General features: G+C 51.2%; 5 protein-coding genes across 5 annotated transcripts; 1 reads left to right on the top strand and 4 right to left on the bottom strand.

Annotated features, from left to right (window-relative positions):
• Positions 1-26: 26 nt before the first annotated feature.
• Positions 27-4660, bottom strand: BJX67DRAFT_26623 (WD repeat protein). Its single transcript, XM_071026432.1, has 7 exons — positions 4412-4660; positions 4143-4331; positions 1801-4080; positions 1310-1753; positions 1016-1262; positions 717-967; positions 27-666 (listed from the first exon to the last, which is right to left on the bottom strand). The coding sequence occupies exons 1-7, from the start codon at positions 4490-4492 to the stop codon at positions 160-162; spliced, it is 3999 nt and encodes a 1332-aa protein (XP_070888313.1). The 5' UTR covers positions 4493-4660; the 3' UTR covers positions 27-159.
• Positions 4661-4829: 169 nt separating this feature from the next.
• BJX67DRAFT_348144 (Sfi1 family protein) lies at positions 4830-8653 on the bottom strand. The gene is made up of 2 exons (XM_071028626.1): positions 8271-8653; positions 4830-8194 (listed from the first exon to the last, which is right to left on the bottom strand). Exons 1-2 carry the CDS (start codon positions 8332-8334, stop codon positions 5010-5012), a joined length of 3249 nt encoding a protein of 1082 aa, XP_070888314.1. The 5' UTR covers positions 8335-8653; the 3' UTR covers positions 4830-5009.
• On the top strand, positions 8582-9096 carry BJX67DRAFT_26665 (uncharacterized protein). The gene has a single exon (XM_071026439.1). It carries the CDS (start codon positions 8685-8687, stop codon positions 8964-8966), a length of 282 nt encoding a protein of 93 aa, XP_070888315.1. The 5' UTR covers positions 8582-8684; the 3' UTR covers positions 8967-9096.
• BJX67DRAFT_348147 (isoleucine--tRNA ligase ILS1) lies at positions 8654-12636 on the bottom strand. The gene is made up of 4 exons (XM_071028627.1): positions 12135-12636; positions 8977-12032; positions 8821-8916; positions 8654-8750 (listed from the first exon to the last, which is right to left on the bottom strand). The coding sequence occupies exons 1-2, from the start codon at positions 12561-12563 to the stop codon at positions 9228-9230; spliced, it is 3234 nt and encodes a 1077-aa protein (XP_070888316.1). The 5' UTR covers positions 12564-12636; the 3' UTR covers positions 8654-8750; positions 8821-8916; positions 8977-9227.
• Positions 12637-12732: 96 nt separating this feature from the next.
• Positions 12733-16374, bottom strand: BJX67DRAFT_348156 (putative intracellular protein transport protein (UsoA)). Its single transcript, XM_071028628.1, has 7 exons — positions 15993-16374; positions 15886-15936; positions 15638-15833; positions 15088-15551; positions 13953-15036; positions 12943-13823; positions 12733-12882 (listed from the first exon to the last, which is right to left on the bottom strand). The coding sequence occupies exons 1-7, from the start codon at positions 16266-16268 to the stop codon at positions 12811-12813; spliced, it is 3024 nt and encodes a 1007-aa protein (XP_070888317.1). The 5' UTR covers positions 16269-16374; the 3' UTR covers positions 12733-12810.
• Positions 16375-16451: the final 77 nt, after the last annotated feature.

Consider the following 16451-nt stretch of genomic DNA (forward strand, 5'->3'; position numbering starts at 1 on the left):
AATAGCTTCAGTAGGATTCACACAATGATGCGCTAACGCTGAACTCCGCGGACCGAGTACTGTTACACCAGATATGTCGCCCGTCTAGAAGCAGAGTATAAGAAACTCCAAGCCACCCTCTATATACATAGATAAATCAACCATTTTAGAAAGCCGGACTTAGAACCCAAAACTATCAAGCAGGGAGTTTGCATCTGGCTCATGGAATACGGTAGGCGGCGGCTGCGGCTTCTTCTGCGCAATTTGGGGCTCCGGCTCGGTTCCCACGCTAGGTTTGGTTGGGATATCTGCAACGACGAGGCTGCTTCTTCGCCGAAGCATTTTCCGATAGTCGACGGCACCATCAACCAGGCTAATCGTACTGTCCTTGCTTAGTTGGGCGGACGGGAGCTCCTTCAAAAATTCCCAGTGGCGGACGAGGTCCAGGGCAAGAAGATCACATCCCATCCGAGTGTACAGACGCGCATTACGGAGGACAAAGCTCCATTCCGCCTGAGCCGATACTTTTGAAGCACCTTTCAATGTTTGCAGCGTCTTCTCACGCAGTTGCTTGTACAGAACGACCAGGGCCGGGTCATTGGAAAGATAAGATTTCGCCTGCAAAGAAATCGCCCCCGGAGTCTCGGGGGAAGACGGAGATGAGGGTAAGAGAGATTCAACGGACGACTAGACTCATTAGTCTGGAAGTAAGCGGTGTTTAGGTGTATTCAACTCACAATAAGCGATCGTACAGCCATATCACGACGACCAAGCATCCAAAAGGCCCAGGAAGCCATCCAGCGGTTTCCCTCCGCAGCGGCTTCCGGTAAGACTCTGGTTTCCAAGATTTCTTTCAAGACAGGGCCGTAGTCTCCCTCGTACGCGCGAGTGATGGCGATTGCAAGCTGAACATCCCCAACTTGGTTTAAACAGACAAACGCCGCATCTCGCAAATGATCCGCGAGAAGGAAGAATGCCGCAGCGTATTCTGCGTCTTGTTAGCCGTGACTTCAGTGGGGAAAAATGAGTCCCTTACCGAATCTTCGTTTCCCAAGCAGGGCATATGCGTTTTTTAATGCGGCTGTCTGCCATCGAGCCTCCCTGAAATCGTTTGCTAACAGCTTTGACGTTGCGGCTTGCTCTCGGTTCCAATAGGCCGTGCGCCAGATGCCCTGAAGAATATTCTTCTTCTTCAGCGCAAGGTAATATAGAGAACAGTCAATTGGGTTCTTCTCTTCCGTTTTTGTGTACTCGTTTCGAGCGACTACTTCCAGTTGTTCCCGCTGTTAAACTGTTAGCCGATGTTTCTGCGAGACGGATCCGTTCTTACAATCGTCGCAGAATTTGCTAGCCACATGAACATCCCACTTTCTCGCGCCGCATTCCAGGTAAGTTTACCCCCAAACTGCCTTGATACAAGATCCAAAAGTATCTCCTGGCTATTGCTATGGAAAGCCCAGACGATTTCTCGCCATGAAACTGTGTCCTTGTTCGCGACTCCCTGGGTTCTGCGTAGCATGTGTTGTCGGAAGAACAGGAGGTAGCGAGCAGCGTTACCATCCATCGAGCGCCGATGCTTCTCAACTGTGGCAACGCACTCAATCGTGTCGACCAGGCGGAATTGCTCCTGGCTGGTCAATTGCGGCAAAGGGACCCGGGCCAGATTCTCGTTGAGAATGGATGCGGTGGCTTCGTCCATGACTGTGGGCTCATCTTCCAGAGATAGGTCTGCGTAAGACGAATGCAGTTCTTTGGAAGACGCTGTCTGCGGTGTCTGTTCCATGTTAGCTGAGGTACAGGCCGCAGCTGTGGTCTACTTACATCAGGCTCGAAATAGAAGTCCTTCAAAGGCATATCTAGGAAGCCGTCAATCTCATCGCCCTCAGTGTAGAACTTGAGTTTCCGATGAAGGTTCATCAGTATCATATGAACCAAGTTTGTCTTGCCGCTGAGTATGCATTGAGCGAGAAACTGGGGATGGAAAACAGGGAGCGCGCCGTTTAGCCGACTCACAACCTCGAAAAGATCTACAGTAGGCGAACCCCGAGTCGGAATCCGGAGCTGCGAAACTAGTCGATCCGCTACATCGATCTCGTTTCCATAGACAAAAAGCTGATTGCCTGCGCCAATGACAAGATGGCCACTGCTCAGCCAGCAAGAATCACCGATGGGGTGAGGTGTGAGATCTCGAATCCAGATCTCTCGAATTTGCGTCCAAGATGGGTGAGAATCGAGGTAATCATAACGGAGTTGTGATAGCAGGATTACTTTGTGCGGAAACCCTACGGCGAGAACGGATTGTGCGTCGGGCGTGGATGTCCAATCCAAGTCGCGGATGATATCTTGCTGGGAGAAGTGCTCTCCAAACTCCAGCTGCGCACAGTTTGTGTCCCATATTGTTAAATGCGTGCGGTTCTCGTCAACGAGGGCGGCTTTTTTAATTGAGCTCCCGCTGGCCAGGGATGGGTTTGCTATCCCAGTCTCGACTGTGGAAGTCAGTAGCCACTCAATCTGACTCTTCTCTTTGTCGATCTTGGCTGTCCAGGTGCGGACTACACCGGTTGCTGTATAGGATAGCACTATATCGGGCGAGAAGAGGCTGAAGAACCCAGACGATCGCGTTCTAGGACCCGCTGGATCGACAGGCAGAAAGTATGAAACGTCCTCTTCCAGCCCCATATTGAAGGTGCAGAATTGCTTCAAGGAACACCTCTCGGCACTTCCACCATTAGACTGCCTCCTCGCAATTGGAAGTCGAACTTCCCAAGATATGCCGTTCATATCTGCTCCGATTGCCGCTATATATACTGTTCCTGTATCCTTGTCAGGCGTAAGCATCTGTAGGACACAAAGCGCTTTGCTTGAGAGCTCGAATGTCGAGGCTGCAAGCTTCTCAGCATGAAAGGAGCGGACATCCCAGACGGAGATTCCATTATGGTGGAGATTAACGAGGAAATCTCCGCCCTCCAGCACGCAGCTCCGGTGGATATGATCGTCGGAGAACAGTGAGCTCTTACAGACCAGGCTCGAGTCGCTGTCTCTCCACTTTTGCTTCCAAATTAGAGCTTTGTTGTCGTCGGTACGAGAGGTAAGAGTATCTCCGACAGCATTTCGGACAATCTTTTTGATCGGACCGATATGCCCAGTCCAAGACGCTTTGCGGATAATTCGATCTTTGAGAGGAGCCGGATCGAATAGAACGTCGACCTGCGAATCAAACCATTCGATCCGCCCATCAAAGTGGTGGATTAGAATCGAAAGCGAATCCGCGGCATCTTCGCTTTGAAATGCGCAAATCTGTGCATAATCCTCCTGTGCAGGCAACCCACGCAGAAATGAGAAGCCCAGGCCTTCAACATGTAAAATATTAAACACGTTCAATCCAGTCCGCACCTTGGAGCCGACGTCTTCTAGCGCCCAAGCAGACATATGGCCCTGACCGTCGATGACAACACATATCTCGGGGCTCTTATTTGCAACCTCGATGATGTGCTCTAAGACATGGTTTCCCTTATGCCCCGTGCCTCGCTGTACCGCCCTCTCAGTTGCACTACAAAAGTCGCGACTATCGATGATAAACCCATACCGGCGAGATGCCTTCTCCCCACCCGTGGTATGTCTCGGCTGGACGGAGACATCCATGTCAATCTGTGTCCAAAGTTGTAGAGCAGTTGGGGCATGGTTATCGATAACAGCCCAGACCCGAATCTTATTGTCTGCGCATAGCGTGTAAAAGACATTCGGCGCCGACTGCTCCCCATGGAAGGGCCGGCGCCAATGGAACCCGGTAACGACGGATGGATGCGGGAGGTACGACACATCGAACCGTACATCATCGGCGCCAAAAGACAGCCGCCTCCATACTTTGACAAAGCGATCATACACTCCGGTTGTGACAATGAGGGAAGAGTCGGGCGAGAATTGCGCAAATTTGACCGGATTCGCCAGCTTCTGTCTCCATATCGTGCGCGGTGTGTCGTTCAGAAACCATAGCGTGAGATGTGAATTTCCCAAGAGAAGCTCGTCGGGGGAGCCCCATGATATCGTAGAGATCGTCTCATCATCATTCTCTTGGCAGAGAAAAGCAGAGACCAGCGACCACTATTCAAAACGCAGCCGTTAGCATCATCCAGGATCCAGCTCCAGCGTCTTCAACCACTCACCTTCAGGGTTTCGTCCCGAATCCCATAGGGTTGGTAGATAAAAACATGCGGACCTCCGCACACAGCTATCTTTCCCGAAGCTTCATCTATTGCAACAGCTTCCAGCGCCGGCGTATCATCGACATAGATCGTCTGTAGGAGCTTGTGCGGACCACCGAGGATAACCAGTGCTTGGCCAGATATGTAGACCTGGAAGGCGGGAGGTAATTAGCTTGACACGTCAGACACCTAGCATGTTACTTTCGAATCCACGTTTCTGGAAAGCTTACAACGACTCGAAGACCATTCCACAGCCCGGTGCTGAAAGACTGGAGCTTCGTTGGGGGTCGCCCCGGCAATACAGCTCGCATAGGGGTGGTCGTTGGGGCCGTCAAACGCTCGTTGCGCTCAGAATGGACATGACACCATTGCCGAGTAGGAGTTCGTGGGAGGCCTTGATATTATTATTATTAAGGGCACTGTATCGCCGCGACAGAAACAGGAAATTGACGTGGAGTGAACAACAGTCCAAGCTCTCCAAACAGGCGGGATCAAAGAAACGATGACGCCGATTCCGCTGCCCGCAGCTCCTCCGCCTTCCGCGTGTGATCAGACGTGCGTACCTCAGGCAGCCAACGAACATCCTTACATTCGTCCAGCGTGACCCTAGGGGTCCACGCGATTCTCAAACATAGACAAGCAATTGGTTGATAATTCTATTGCGTTTGATTTATCCAGCTTCGTAAATACAATTGTCTACATACCGCTCCATCAGGCAAATGGGTATCATGGTCATCACTCCGTCACTCCACCCTTGTTGCTCAAACAGCGCGGACTATACATTACAAGATAAAGAGTATTGTCACCAGCTGGCTGTCCTGCATCAGCTCATGGTCGCCGATTGGCCGATCCCTTTCCGCTTGTGGGCGACTCCGGGTCCTGTTCAATGAACCGAACACTCGTCCCAAGGGAAGTCCCACGGCCGCTGCGATCTCGCTGGCTTGATGCGGTCGGAATAGATACGCCCTCGCGCAGAAGCCGGCTAGCAAAAGGCGTCTGAACAGGGGTTGCTGGGGTCGTAGAAACCCGCGCTAGCGCCCGGGCCCTCGCCGCCCGCCTCGAAGGGGAAGTCATGTAGTTAGGTGTGGCTAACGGAGTCACGGACGGGCGTGGGAGCTCGGGAACAAAGTCACCGAGCTTAAACGGGGTCTCGACCTGCCAGGGGTCGAAAATTGATCGTTCCGTACCGCCAGTTGTAGCACGGCTGGGATTCCTCATGGGGCCCACTAACGGCCCTGGAGAATCACGAGCCTCGAGAGTCATTCTAGCCTTGTCCGCCCAACGTCGGAACATCCCTCTTGAGTGCCTCCGAAGATTGCGTTCTCTCATGGCATCTGCAGTTTCAGAGTTGCTCTTTACCTGGAAAACACGGAAACTGAGTTTGCGAAGTTGAGCGTGGGCCTGAATGAGTTCATGTTGCCGATGCACAGCGATGGCCTGCTCCTCCAACTGGCGAGACTCGACCACAGCCTCAGCCCATCGGATCAGCTGGCCGTACGCAATTTGCTTGAAGTAAAAAACCTCTGCATCGTCACATTCCTTAAGTCGTTTAGCGGTTTGTTCGTGCCACCGGTCCAACAACTCGGCTACAATATCCAGAGATTTCCCCCTGTCTAACTGCAGGGCTTGCTGCTCTATGTCGACAATACCATGCGTCTTGGACCGCCAAGCTGAGAAAACCTTCGAGGCAAGATTAACCTTTATCAGCCGTCGAACTCTTGCATAAGCTTCCTGACGACGTTGTTTCGCAGAGTCCACCGTTGCAGCATGCCAGCGTTTCAGGGTGCGAGTTGCCAGAAAATAGAAGCTCGCATCTCGAGACCACCCTTCTAGTTTGGTCACATGTTGAAGTTTCGAGCGCCATGCCACAAGCGATTCTTGGACGAGGCGTGGTGCGTAAAATTCAAAAGCCATGTCATCGCGCTGGTTTTGAATAACCAGCCGATTCCGCCAGAAACCAAGCTTGGATCGCAACAACTCATCATTCCGGCGGTCTTCATAGTTGTCAGCATAATAGAGCAACTGTGTATAAGTCCGACGTATACTTGTCACAAATGTGGAGAAAACCTCTCGTTTAATGCGCTGCTCACGAATTCGCTGCATGAGACGATAGCGTTCTGCGATTATCCACTTGTACATCGTCTCAATTTTCAAGCGCTCTTCAATGCGCGCGCTAAGAGCCTGGCAGCGGAGTGTGTCGTTCCATGCAATCCATGAGCTTCGCATAATCCGGCGTCGATCCATCTCTCTCGCTTGGTCCAACATTTTCATTCGTTTCGTCCATTGATTATATGCTGATTGCAAAATATGAGTGTCAGCCGTATCTGCGACGCGGGATGCAGCCGGTGCCAGCCGAGCTTGGACCTTCCATTCGTCGAGGGTACCCTGGAGTAGATGACGTCGCTGCATAGACACAGCTTCTTGTTCATCGGAAGCAATCGCCTTTGACCTTGCGGATAGGGTCTGCAATGCAGACCTCAGCATCGAATATTTATTAGCCGTGTCGACCTCGTGAACACGCTCCCTATTTGTTCGAAATGTCCGCAACCAGTAGAGTAGAGATCGCCGCTTGATGCAATAATCGTGCCATCTAGGAGCACGCCTCTCGCAAAGATTCCAGAACCACTGCCAGTAGAAGCCGTGTTTCATCTTCGCATCATGATGAAGGACAGCCTGTGCCTCGAGCTCCCGTATATGAGCGACCTTTCTCTTCAAGGCTTGGAGGGGTCGATGTAGTGCAAATCGTTGGGCCTTGAGTACGTTAACCGCGGTTATTTCGCGCCATGCATTGAAGTACTTGACGCCAATGAGGTGACGTCGAGCCGCATTAGTTCTTTCCAGTTCATCTGAAGCGATTGCTGCCCAGTGGGTGAAAGCTTTTGTCATTAAGTAGATATCTCGAGCTCGCGCAGCGCGCTCTTCCAGATGTTTGAAGAACCTTTCTGTCCGAGCCACTTGCCGCTTATCTCGAATGATAGAATTCCAAGCCCCAAACGCTTGCCGAAGAAGGGTGACTCTATCCCTATTGATGGCAACCATTTCCATATTCTGATTGGCCTGACGAGTCTGCACACCCTTTTTCATCCATTGAGTTAGGATACGTCGGTTGATTGCGCGCTGCCGATACATGTTGAAGGTGGAAGCATCCCGCAACAGATCAGACAGCGATGGGCGGTACAACATCTCTGGTGGAAAGGCCGGCTTCTCGAAGAACTCACTAGCATCTCGGGAGACGAGGGAAGAATCCTCATCTACATCTCCCACATCTTCATCCGAGCTTCCGGAGCTCGCAGAGCTCAAGCTACGGGACTTAGATGTTCCACCTCGAGACGCTTCTGCCATCCGTCTCGAACGGTCTTCGTTAACCGCTGATGAAAATTCTTTCGACCTTTCCTTCGCCCTTTGAAATGATCCCATTTTACTCATCAGGCGACGGCCGACGTCCATGAATTGTGCGATCAGCTGCGTTCTGTCCGGGGATTCAGCTCTCTTGCTACCCTCTCCACGATATGGTGGTGAGAATTGGAACTCAGGTTTGCCGGTTTGCAGCCGCGATAACGAGGAGCGAGAGCTAGGACGATTGATGAAACTCCGCGTAGTAGGATCATCCCCAACATCGTACATCGAATTGAACGACGTTCGGCGGGGCCGCGGTGTCTGAATGGTTTGAATTGCGTCCTCCCTCGAAACGGGTTCGGCTCCTGCTCTTGAGTGCACATCAAGAACAGAGACGCTGTCAGTGTACGCATCAGTATGATTCTCCTCATTGCCAAATTCTATTACGATGCCCATTTGCTGTAATAGATTCTCGAACTTCTCAAAGAGCGTGTCCCCGATGACATCTTTGCTTCCCATCTTGAACAGAAAGCGCATACAGGCGAAGCCTGGATCCGCGTCAGCCCCATGCTCCTCGATCGCCCCATCGTATTCTTTGAATAGAACTCTATAGGGAAGGCGGCCGGCGTGCGGATGGCGCTCCGCGCGGGTGATAATCTGGAAGAGGAAGCCGACATCTAGAACGCAAAACCACCCATTAGTACTTGAATCCTCTAAAACCGATCCTTAGAGGGATACTAAGTAATCGCGCACCTTCGTCCGAGAGGGCCGGGTCTTCATATGACAGAGCTCTTCGTTGAGCGGGAACGGGAGGCATCGAAATAACCGCGACTTAACGCGTGTTTTTCGCAGATGGGTCATGGAGACGGGAAACCAAATAAACCATTGCGAGCTCTCAAGATCGATACAGCGCCAAAGCTCACGGCTCTCGAGTGTGCGATACTGGGTAGCATCGGTTCACCCCAAGAATAACAACACGCAGAGGAATAATGCCGTGGCCAATTTCCCAACCCTTTGTCGACTCCAACTGTGATTTGCTTCCTTGCGCGCTGAACAAAACATGGAAATGCGATTGTCACGTGGAATGTTTATGTAATACCAGGTACAAGCAGCCTCGCTCTTGTGCAAGGACGCCATCAGCAACATCAAGTACTCTTGAAGATAAAGATGCCTTCGACTCGGACACGGCCAATCGAGAAGTTCGCAAAAGCCACTTCCAAGTGTGCTGTCGAGGTCAGTCCTCTTCCCGCCCTCCTGCGGGCCCAGCTCAGGAGAATTTGTGCTGATGGACGGAGATTTGCAGGCGGCGGCATATGGAAAGTGCATTGTTGCAGATTATCAAGGAGTGCACAAAGACATGTGTGCCAAAGAGTTTATGAAGTTGAAAGATTGCTTTCTGGTAAAATTAACTTTTTTTTCGTGTGGCCCCAGTTGCGCATGTCTGACTGAAGGACAACAGGCGGCGTCGAAGGTTTAATTGCAACCGCAAACCTGGAGACCAGAGTCGGTTCGCAGAAATGCAGCGGCAGACATGGATGGCGCAATAGGGTGATTTATTTGACTTGTACATTAGAATGTTCGGAGCTTTTTTGACGACTGCATCGTGATATCCGGGATGCATATCCATGCCAATGAGATTGCGATTCGAGAACAATGTAAGAGCTCTAATACATATCAGAGTCTAGAACAGAAAAGATGATTTTTCTGCATCTACAACTTCAGCAACCGTAACAAGAAAGTCGCGTTTTGTACTTCTTGTTCTTCTTGCATGATCATGCCCACCTCATCTCCGCTGGGCGGCTTGCCGTCAACGAGTTCATATCGCTCGAGTGGCCGACGCACCACTTTCTCAATGGCCGACGCCTGCGTCTCGAAAGCCTCATGGATGCCAACGTTATCAGGATCCGAAAGGACCGCGTACTCCATCTTCACATCGTCAGTAGGAACAAGCCCAGCTTTTTTACGAAGACGTTGAAGTCGGTTTATAATCTCTCGACCGAGTCCCTGGTGAGCCAACTCCGGATGCAACTTGACATCGAGGATAGTCAACACATCAGCATCGGCGTGAGGCTCTACCTCTTCTGCTAAGGCATCCTGCTTGAGACCTCGCTTTACCACAAGGTCCTCCTCAACGAGCTCAATACCATCCACCAGAATCTTTTTCATAGCAACGAATTTCTTCACGTCGTTGCTGCTCAATGATGGTAGAGCCTTCTTAACTCGTTGTGCATCCTTCTTCAATTTCTTGCCTAGGGTTGGCCAATCCGCGGATACGCTGTACTGGACGTTGTACTTTTCTTCGTCAGATGACAGGATGAGTTCCTGGACGTTGATCTCCTCGAGGATATAGCTCTCTAAGGACTTCACATCCTCTAGGAATTTCTCATCTTGGTGGATGACGACGAGACTCTTCAGAGGAGTCTTCAGGCCGAGAGATCGACGTTCACGGGAAACACGAGCCATCTCAATAACTTTCTGCATCCGAGCCACCCGCCTCTCAACGACTGCATCGAACAGCTCGTCACGCACCTCGGGGAATGAAAGGAAGTGGACACTTCTGCTGTCCTCGCTACGAAGGCTCTCGGGGATGTGAGAGAGCAGTCGTAGGTAGATGGTATCAGTAAGGAATGGTGTGAATGGGGCGAGACCCCGGACTAAGGTATACAGCACCTCAAACAGCGTGTTTAGAGCATGTAGTGTATCATCGATGCCGTTCTCGCCCTTTAAGCGCTTCCGATTGAATCTGATATACCAATTCGTGGTGTTGTCAATGAGCTCCAGAAGGCGAGGGACGACGGTGTACAGGCGGTATCCAGCCATCTCCTCGTTCACGAACTTGAGAAGGCTTTGGCAGCTCGCCAATATCCAACGATCCATGACATTTGTGTTGGTAGCCTCGGCCTCAGGATCCCATTGGAAATCAATTCCTTCAGTCTTTTTAAAGAGGGTGGCTTGTCCCTCGAAGAACTTGTAACTATTCCATAGAGGAAGAAGGACCTTGGCAACAATTTCCTTAACACCAGATTCCTTGAATCTGAGGGGTTCGGCCCGAACAACCGGCGAGTTGATGAGATAAAGCCGGAGAGCATCGGAACCGTACCGGTCCATAATCAGGGAAGGATCAGGATAGTTTTTCAGCCTCTTCGACATCTTCTTTCCGTCCTCTGCAAGAACAATGCCGTTGACAACGCAATTCTTGAAGGGTAGTTTCCCAAAGAGGTGGGTGCCGATGACAGTCAAGGTGTAGAACCAACCACGGGTCTGATCAAGGCCTTCCGCAATAAAGTCACCCGGGAAACCATCCTCAAAGTGATCCTTGTTCTCAAATGGGTAGTGCCGGGATCCATACGGCATGCTACCAGATTCGAACCAACAGTCGAACACCTCGCTTACGCGGCGAAGAACACCATTGCCTTTCTTGCTCGGAATGGTGATGTGATCCACTTTATGCCGATGAATGTCAGTAATATCTCCTTCATAGCCACTGAGCTCCTTGAGTTCTTCAATACTGCCAACAGCGATAACTTCACTAAAGTCCTCACTTGTCCACAGAGGCAGCGGCGTTCCCCAAAACCTGTTTCGCGAAACATTCCAGTCTCGAGCGTTTTGGATCCAGCTAGCAAACCTTCGGTCCTTGACGAAGCTAGGGACCCAGTGAGATTCTTCAATACCCTGAAGCATCTGTGGAATAATGGGTCCGACTTTGACGAACCACGAGGGAACAGCTCGGTAGATCAGAGGGGTATCAGAGCGCCAGCAGAATGGGTAGCTGTGAGTGATCTGACTATCGACGATCAGACGCCCGCTTGCCTTTAAGTGCTTGATGATAGCCTTGTCGGCGGTCTTGACATGTTGGCCCTGGAAGTCCGGAACTTCAGAGGTAAAGATTCCCATTTCATTGACGGGATTGGGGGCATTGCGGGTCTCATTGATGACTCCTCCATCCAGTGCGGTCTTGTAATCATCCTCACCAAATGAGGGAGCCTGATGGACAATACCTGTACCATCTTCTGCCGTGACATACGTCGCGTTCAAGACACGAAATCCATATTCCTTGAAGGCATCGTAGAAGTAGTCGAAAAGAGGCTGATATTTCCAATCCTTCATGTGTGAACCCTTGAATCGCTCAACGATCTTGAATTTGGCCTTCTTGGGGTCCTTGTACAATGTGCGAAGTAGGGACTCGAGCAAAATGTAATGCTTTTTCGCGGCTTCATCGAAAATTTTGATATACTCAAAGTCCGGGTGAACAGCGAGAGCGATATTGGAAGGAAGAGTCCATGGCGTAGTAGTCCAGGCAAGAAGACAAGTCTCCGGATCCTCCACGAGGGGAAATGTAACCACAACTGCAGGGTCCTGAACATCCTTATAGTTTTGCTGCGCTTCAAAATTGCTAAGTGGAGTGTTGAGGGCAGTGGAATAAGGCATGACGCGGAACCCCTTGTAGACGAGGCCCTTGTCGAACAACTGCTTGAAAACCCACCATACAGACTCCATAAAAGAAGTGTTCATTGTCTATATGGCAAAGAAAAAAAGAACAATGTCAGCAAGTTTCCATCGGGAACACGAACGATCGTAACGAGGGAAGTCTATGAAGTAGAGGGAGACGCCACGGACCTTGTAGTCGTTGTCGAAGTCGATCCAGCGACCCAGCCTATCAATAGTCTCACGCCATTCGGACGCGAACCTCATTACAATGGCCCTGCACGCCTCGTTGTACTTCTCAATTCCGTATTTCTCAACTGCCTCCAATCCGGACATGCCCCATTCCTTGTCGATCTCATACTCGACAGGCACACCATGAGTATCCCAGCCGAATCGTCGCTCGACATAGTGCCCTTTCATCGACCAATACCGGGGGATAATGTCTTTAATGGTGGATGCCAACAGGTGACCGTAATGGGGGAGCCCGGTAGCAAAGGGGGGACCATCGAAGAATGTGTAGGGTTTCCGTCCTTTCGAGAGTTCGATCTGTCTGTGGAAGGCATTGATCTCCCTCCACCTCGCGAGGATGAGCTCCTCCTCCTTGGGAAAATCGATGGACATGACGAGCAGCGGAGTGGTGGCAGCTGTCAAGGTGGTGGTTGTCTCTTGCGTCGAGAAGGCCGCGGGGTTGAATTGTGCTTCAAAGAAAAAATAGTGAGTCACCCCCGCGGACGGTGTCGAAGCCCCACCCGTGGACCCGATTTGAGTCACGCTTTGCCTTCCCGAGGCAGGTCGTTGGTGATTAGTTATTCTCAAGCTATGAATATCTACAGAATTATCTTCCATCAGGTGGTTTATCATTGATGTTCTACTCCTCATCATCGTCATCTTCATCGGCCTCATCTTCAGATACTTCCTGCCCGAGCTCCTTCAGGCGTTTCTGCGATATGGATTAGCAAGCGTTCGACTCTCGACGGCGATAGAATGAGAGCCAACCCACCTTATCCTCATTTCTCTTTGTCTCGAGATCGCCAAACACGATGAGGAGGTCTTCAAGTTCAGATTGCGCTGCCTGCCGCGCTTCTTCCTTCTCCTTGGCCTCTCTCTTAGCTTGCTCAAGGGCATTCTGAGCGTCCTCAAGTGCTTGGGCAGACTTTCGTGCCTCAGTCTCGAGCCTTTCTACCTCGTTTTCGGCTTGTTCTGCCCTAGATTCGAGAGCAGAACATTTCAAAGAGTAGTCTCCTCGCACGGCTTCAATATCTTGCGCCGACTGTTCCTTGACTGTGTTGAGGTCTGAGCGTGCTGTTTCAGTGGCAGATTCAAGTTTCGCGACCTCTGCTCCATGCTGCTCCGTCGTTGCGTCCAACTTCGATTGTAGATCCTGGACTGTTGTATTCAGACTTGAAATCTCGGTCCCGTGTCGTTGCTTCGTCCTATCCGCCTCCGATTTTAGAGTGTCAATCTTCGATTCAAGCTCACCCACCTGCGCCAGATATTGTTCGGCTTTTTCGGCCTTTGCCTGTAACTCCTGAACAGTTTTGTTGAGACCAGCCACTTCGGCCGCATGCCGTTGCTTGGTCCTGTCAGCCTCCGAGTTCAAGGCATCAACAGTTGCTGTGAGGCCACGGGCTTCGTTACCGTACTGCTCTCGGACTCGCGCAAGCTCCGACTCTAATGATCGAATCTTCTTTTGAAGATCGGCCACTTCGGCCTCATGCCGCTCTTTGAACTTCATACTCTTTCTTTCGTAATCAGCAGAGGTCTCGCGTAGCTGCGTGTCAATAGCTCGAAGTTGCTCTCCATGTTGCTTAAGTAAGTCGTTCTTCGCGTGCTTGTGCTGCTCCCCAAGCGCCGACAATTCTTGCTCATGGCGTTTCTGAAGTGAGTCGTACATCTGCTGTAGTCTCGCAAGCTCTAAGCCGACCGAATCCCTGGATTTCCGGTGCTCGGCTTGCTCTTGCTCAAGTTTATGCCTCAAAGAAACGAGTTCTGACTCAAGATTTTGCACAGTTTGGCTCCTCTCTTCGATCTCCGATTTCAGAGAATCGACCAATTCGCGCGAAACGCCCCGTTCAACCCCATTGGTAATGACGGATATCTCAAGCCCTGGCTCGCGGTCGATGGCTCGAGTCAAACGGCTAAAGTTATCTTTCAGGAACTCGACAAACGCTCTGTCAAAGAAGATATCAGGAAGACCACCGTCGTAGTTAGCTCCAATTGTTTGAGGTAGGACCTCAAAATCTCGCACTAGAGGAGACTCCCTTAGCCGAGTTATCCTGTCGATGAACTGTTCCCTTCCCAGTTGCTCAAGCAGCAACTTGTGTAGTGTCTTACGAGGGATAGGAGAGTCCTTCGACGAAAATTCGTAAATGATGCCCAGCAAAATCGTGCAGAGCCCCGGCACAAGCACATTTGCGACCCCTCTGTGTTTCGTCTCCTGCAATAGGCTTTGGATACTGCTGCCCTCCCCCAGAAAATCGTTCACGGCATCAGGCTCCTCGAACAACCAACCGCAAAGTAGCATCAAATACCCGATAGATATTCTCTCGTCGTCGCCGCGCTTCATACCTGTAATCAGGTTGCCGGCAATTGTCTGGATGCAAGTAATGACTTCCTCGCCACGCTCGGCGTCACCCTCGGTCACTCCCATCGCGACCGACTTCGCTTCCGCATTTTCAAACAGCAGGTGAAACAATAGAACGGCAGCCATCCAAGTTTGATATGGGTCGGCGTTCCCCCTTGATTCGGGGGCCGTAAGCAAGACAGTTAAAATGTTGGGGATTGCATCTTCACCGCTAACATGTCCATTGATTGCTCTCCCTAAGACGTGGACACGGATACCTGTGTGGTTTGTGAAAAAAGCCTTAACGCAGTCGCAAGCCGCAAGACGCGCGTCGAGAAGCTGAATGGGAGCAGGTTCAAGCGAAAGCTTGAGCAAAGCCTCGATCACATTGATCCTGGGTAGGGCTTTCGTGGTCTTGGTACCATTAACCACATCCCCTGATTGTCCTGCACCCCAAAAAACTTCCACATCTCCAAATCGCTCCTGTAGTGGTGGGTTCCCGCGTATCAAATCGGCGCACGTTGCGAGAGCCTGTTTCGGTCAATATCAAAATCTTTGGGCTTTTGACAAGTGCTTCCTCACCTTGGCTGTAACGTTAACCGTGAATCTTTGGCCGAAGGCCGTACTGAGGACCTGTTCCATCACGCCGCTATTCCAGAATGCCATTTGATTCGCAGCTGTGTTGATCCCGCCTTTTACTAAGAATAGTTGGACTATCACGAGCAGGCCCCAGACGCTTTTATCACGATGAGCAAGGGCCCATTGTGGAGTCGGTTCCTCGGAGTCTTGCTCGTGGTTAGCCTCAGCAAGTAGCTTAGCAAGCCTTTGTATGCACCCCGTCTCCCGGAAGTACGACTGGTTCGGTATGTTGAGTTTCAACAAGTTCGCAAGTAGAGACAGACAGTCCTCGATGACCTCTGATCCATGTGTTAAGCCTCCCTCCGACTCCATCAGCGAGCATATCAGTTCGAAGGCATTCTCAAAAGCGACCAGTTTCTGAAATTCCTCGGACGCGGGTGTCAATGCGATGAGAAGGAGCAGTGCCTCTAAAGGACGGAAGGTAACAGTTAGCTTTCAAGTTTCCCGCTCATATCATCCGAGACCCTCAGAATACGAGGCCGCTAGAGCATACCATTTCGAACGGGCTCCCGCGAATCTCCCAGAGCACTAACTAACCTCGGGATACCGAGTGGTGCTGTTAAGATACATTCCTGGGTTCTCTCGGGTCGTGCACTTGAGATCTGAAACATAAGCTGCAACGAATACAGGCGTGAATAAAAGTCGCGAGTGTCTAAAAGATCGAGTAGAGCTGTAATATTATCTTGTCGCTTTCGCCTTGTTAGCGACTCCTGGGTCGCAACACTAAACAGTCGTCCATACCTGGGTGAATTCGTCAGATAACCAGAGAGCTATCTCGTCCGACGCTTCGGGCTAGACAAAGGACGTCAGCGTATCGAGCATACATCCATCGGTCGAACCCAACGCACACTGCTCTCATCCGGCGAAAATAGCATCAAGAGGGTCTCAAGGACCACCTTGAGCGTGTCCACATCCTCTCGGTCATTGCGGAGGCTGCCAATCAACGGTCGCAAGGCACCTGACGCGACTGACGCAGGGTATATCTTTGCAAAGCTCCTTAATCCTTGTATAGCCGCGCGACGGTCCTCCAGTAAGGTTGCACTTTGCAGTCTACTGCTCAAGGTGTTGATCGTGTCCGTCGCCGTTTGTTTGGCGGGCGCCTGGGACTCGAGGATTCGAAACATCGCAACAGGTCACTCGATATTTCATGGTCGCCGCCAGCCGGGAGCGTAGGAATTAGTATACATCGAACAATTGAAGAAAAATTGACCGAACGGGAGTGGTTACTTGGTCTTTCGGCGCCAGCTCTCTCTCTATGCAGCCAGTCCACCGCCAAGTGGCTGCCAAGCTGCCGGAACCGCGACAAG

This window comes from Aspergillus lucknowensis (assembly GCF_044049455.1).
Source record: "Aspergillus lucknowensis strain CBS 449.75 chromosome Unknown BJX67scaffold_10, whole genome shotgun sequence".
Lineage (NCBI taxonomy): Eukaryota > Fungi > Ascomycota > Eurotiomycetes > Eurotiales > Aspergillaceae > Aspergillus > Aspergillus lucknowensis.

Bases quoted from the DNA above. Each gene is read 5' to 3' on its own strand.
- BJX67DRAFT_26665 (XM_071026439.1), top strand. From the start codon at position 8,685: ATGCCTTCGACTCGGACACGGCCAATCGAGAAGTTCGCAAAAGCCACT.
- BJX67DRAFT_348147 (XM_071028627.1), bottom strand. From the start codon at position 12,563: ATGTCCATCGATTTTCCCAAGGAGGAGGAGCTCATCCTCGCGAGGTGG. The intron at 12,033-12,134 runs GTCCGTGGCGTC...TTTGCCATATAG, and splicing joins ACTTCGACAACGACTACAAG to ACAATGAACACTTCTTTTAT.
- BJX67DRAFT_348156 (XM_071028628.1), bottom strand. From the start codon at position 16,268: ATGTTTCGAATCCTCGAGTCCCAGGCGCCCGCCAAACAAACGGCGACG. The intron at 15,037-15,087 runs GTGAGGAAGCAC...TGACCGAAACAG, and splicing joins CGGTTAACGTTACAGCCAAG to GCTCTCGCAACGTGCGCCGA. The intron at 13,824-13,952 runs CTGTGCAAAATC...TGTACGACTCAC, and splicing joins GATCGAAGAGAGGAGCCAAA to TTCAGAAACGCCATGAGCAA.
- BJX67DRAFT_348144 (XM_071028626.1), bottom strand. From the start codon at position 8,334: ATGCCTCCCGTTCCCGCTCAACGAAGAGCTCTGTCATATGAAGACCCG. The intron at 8,195-8,270 runs GTGCGCGATTAC...TTTGCGTTCTAG, and splicing joins CCCGGCCCTCTCGGACGAAG to ATGTCGGCTTCCTCTTCCAG.
- BJX67DRAFT_26623 (XM_071026432.1), bottom strand. From the start codon at position 4,492: ATGCGAGCTGTATTGCCGGGGCGACCCCCAACGAAGCTCCAGTCTTTC. The intron at 4,332-4,411 runs GTAAGCTTTCCA...CCCGCCTTCCAG, and splicing joins GGAATGGTCTTCGAGTCGTT to GTCTACATATCTGGCCAAGC. The intron at 1,263-1,309 runs GTAAGAACGGAT...ACAGTTTAACAG, and splicing joins TAGCAAATTCTGCGACGATT to CGGGAACAACTGGAAGTAGT.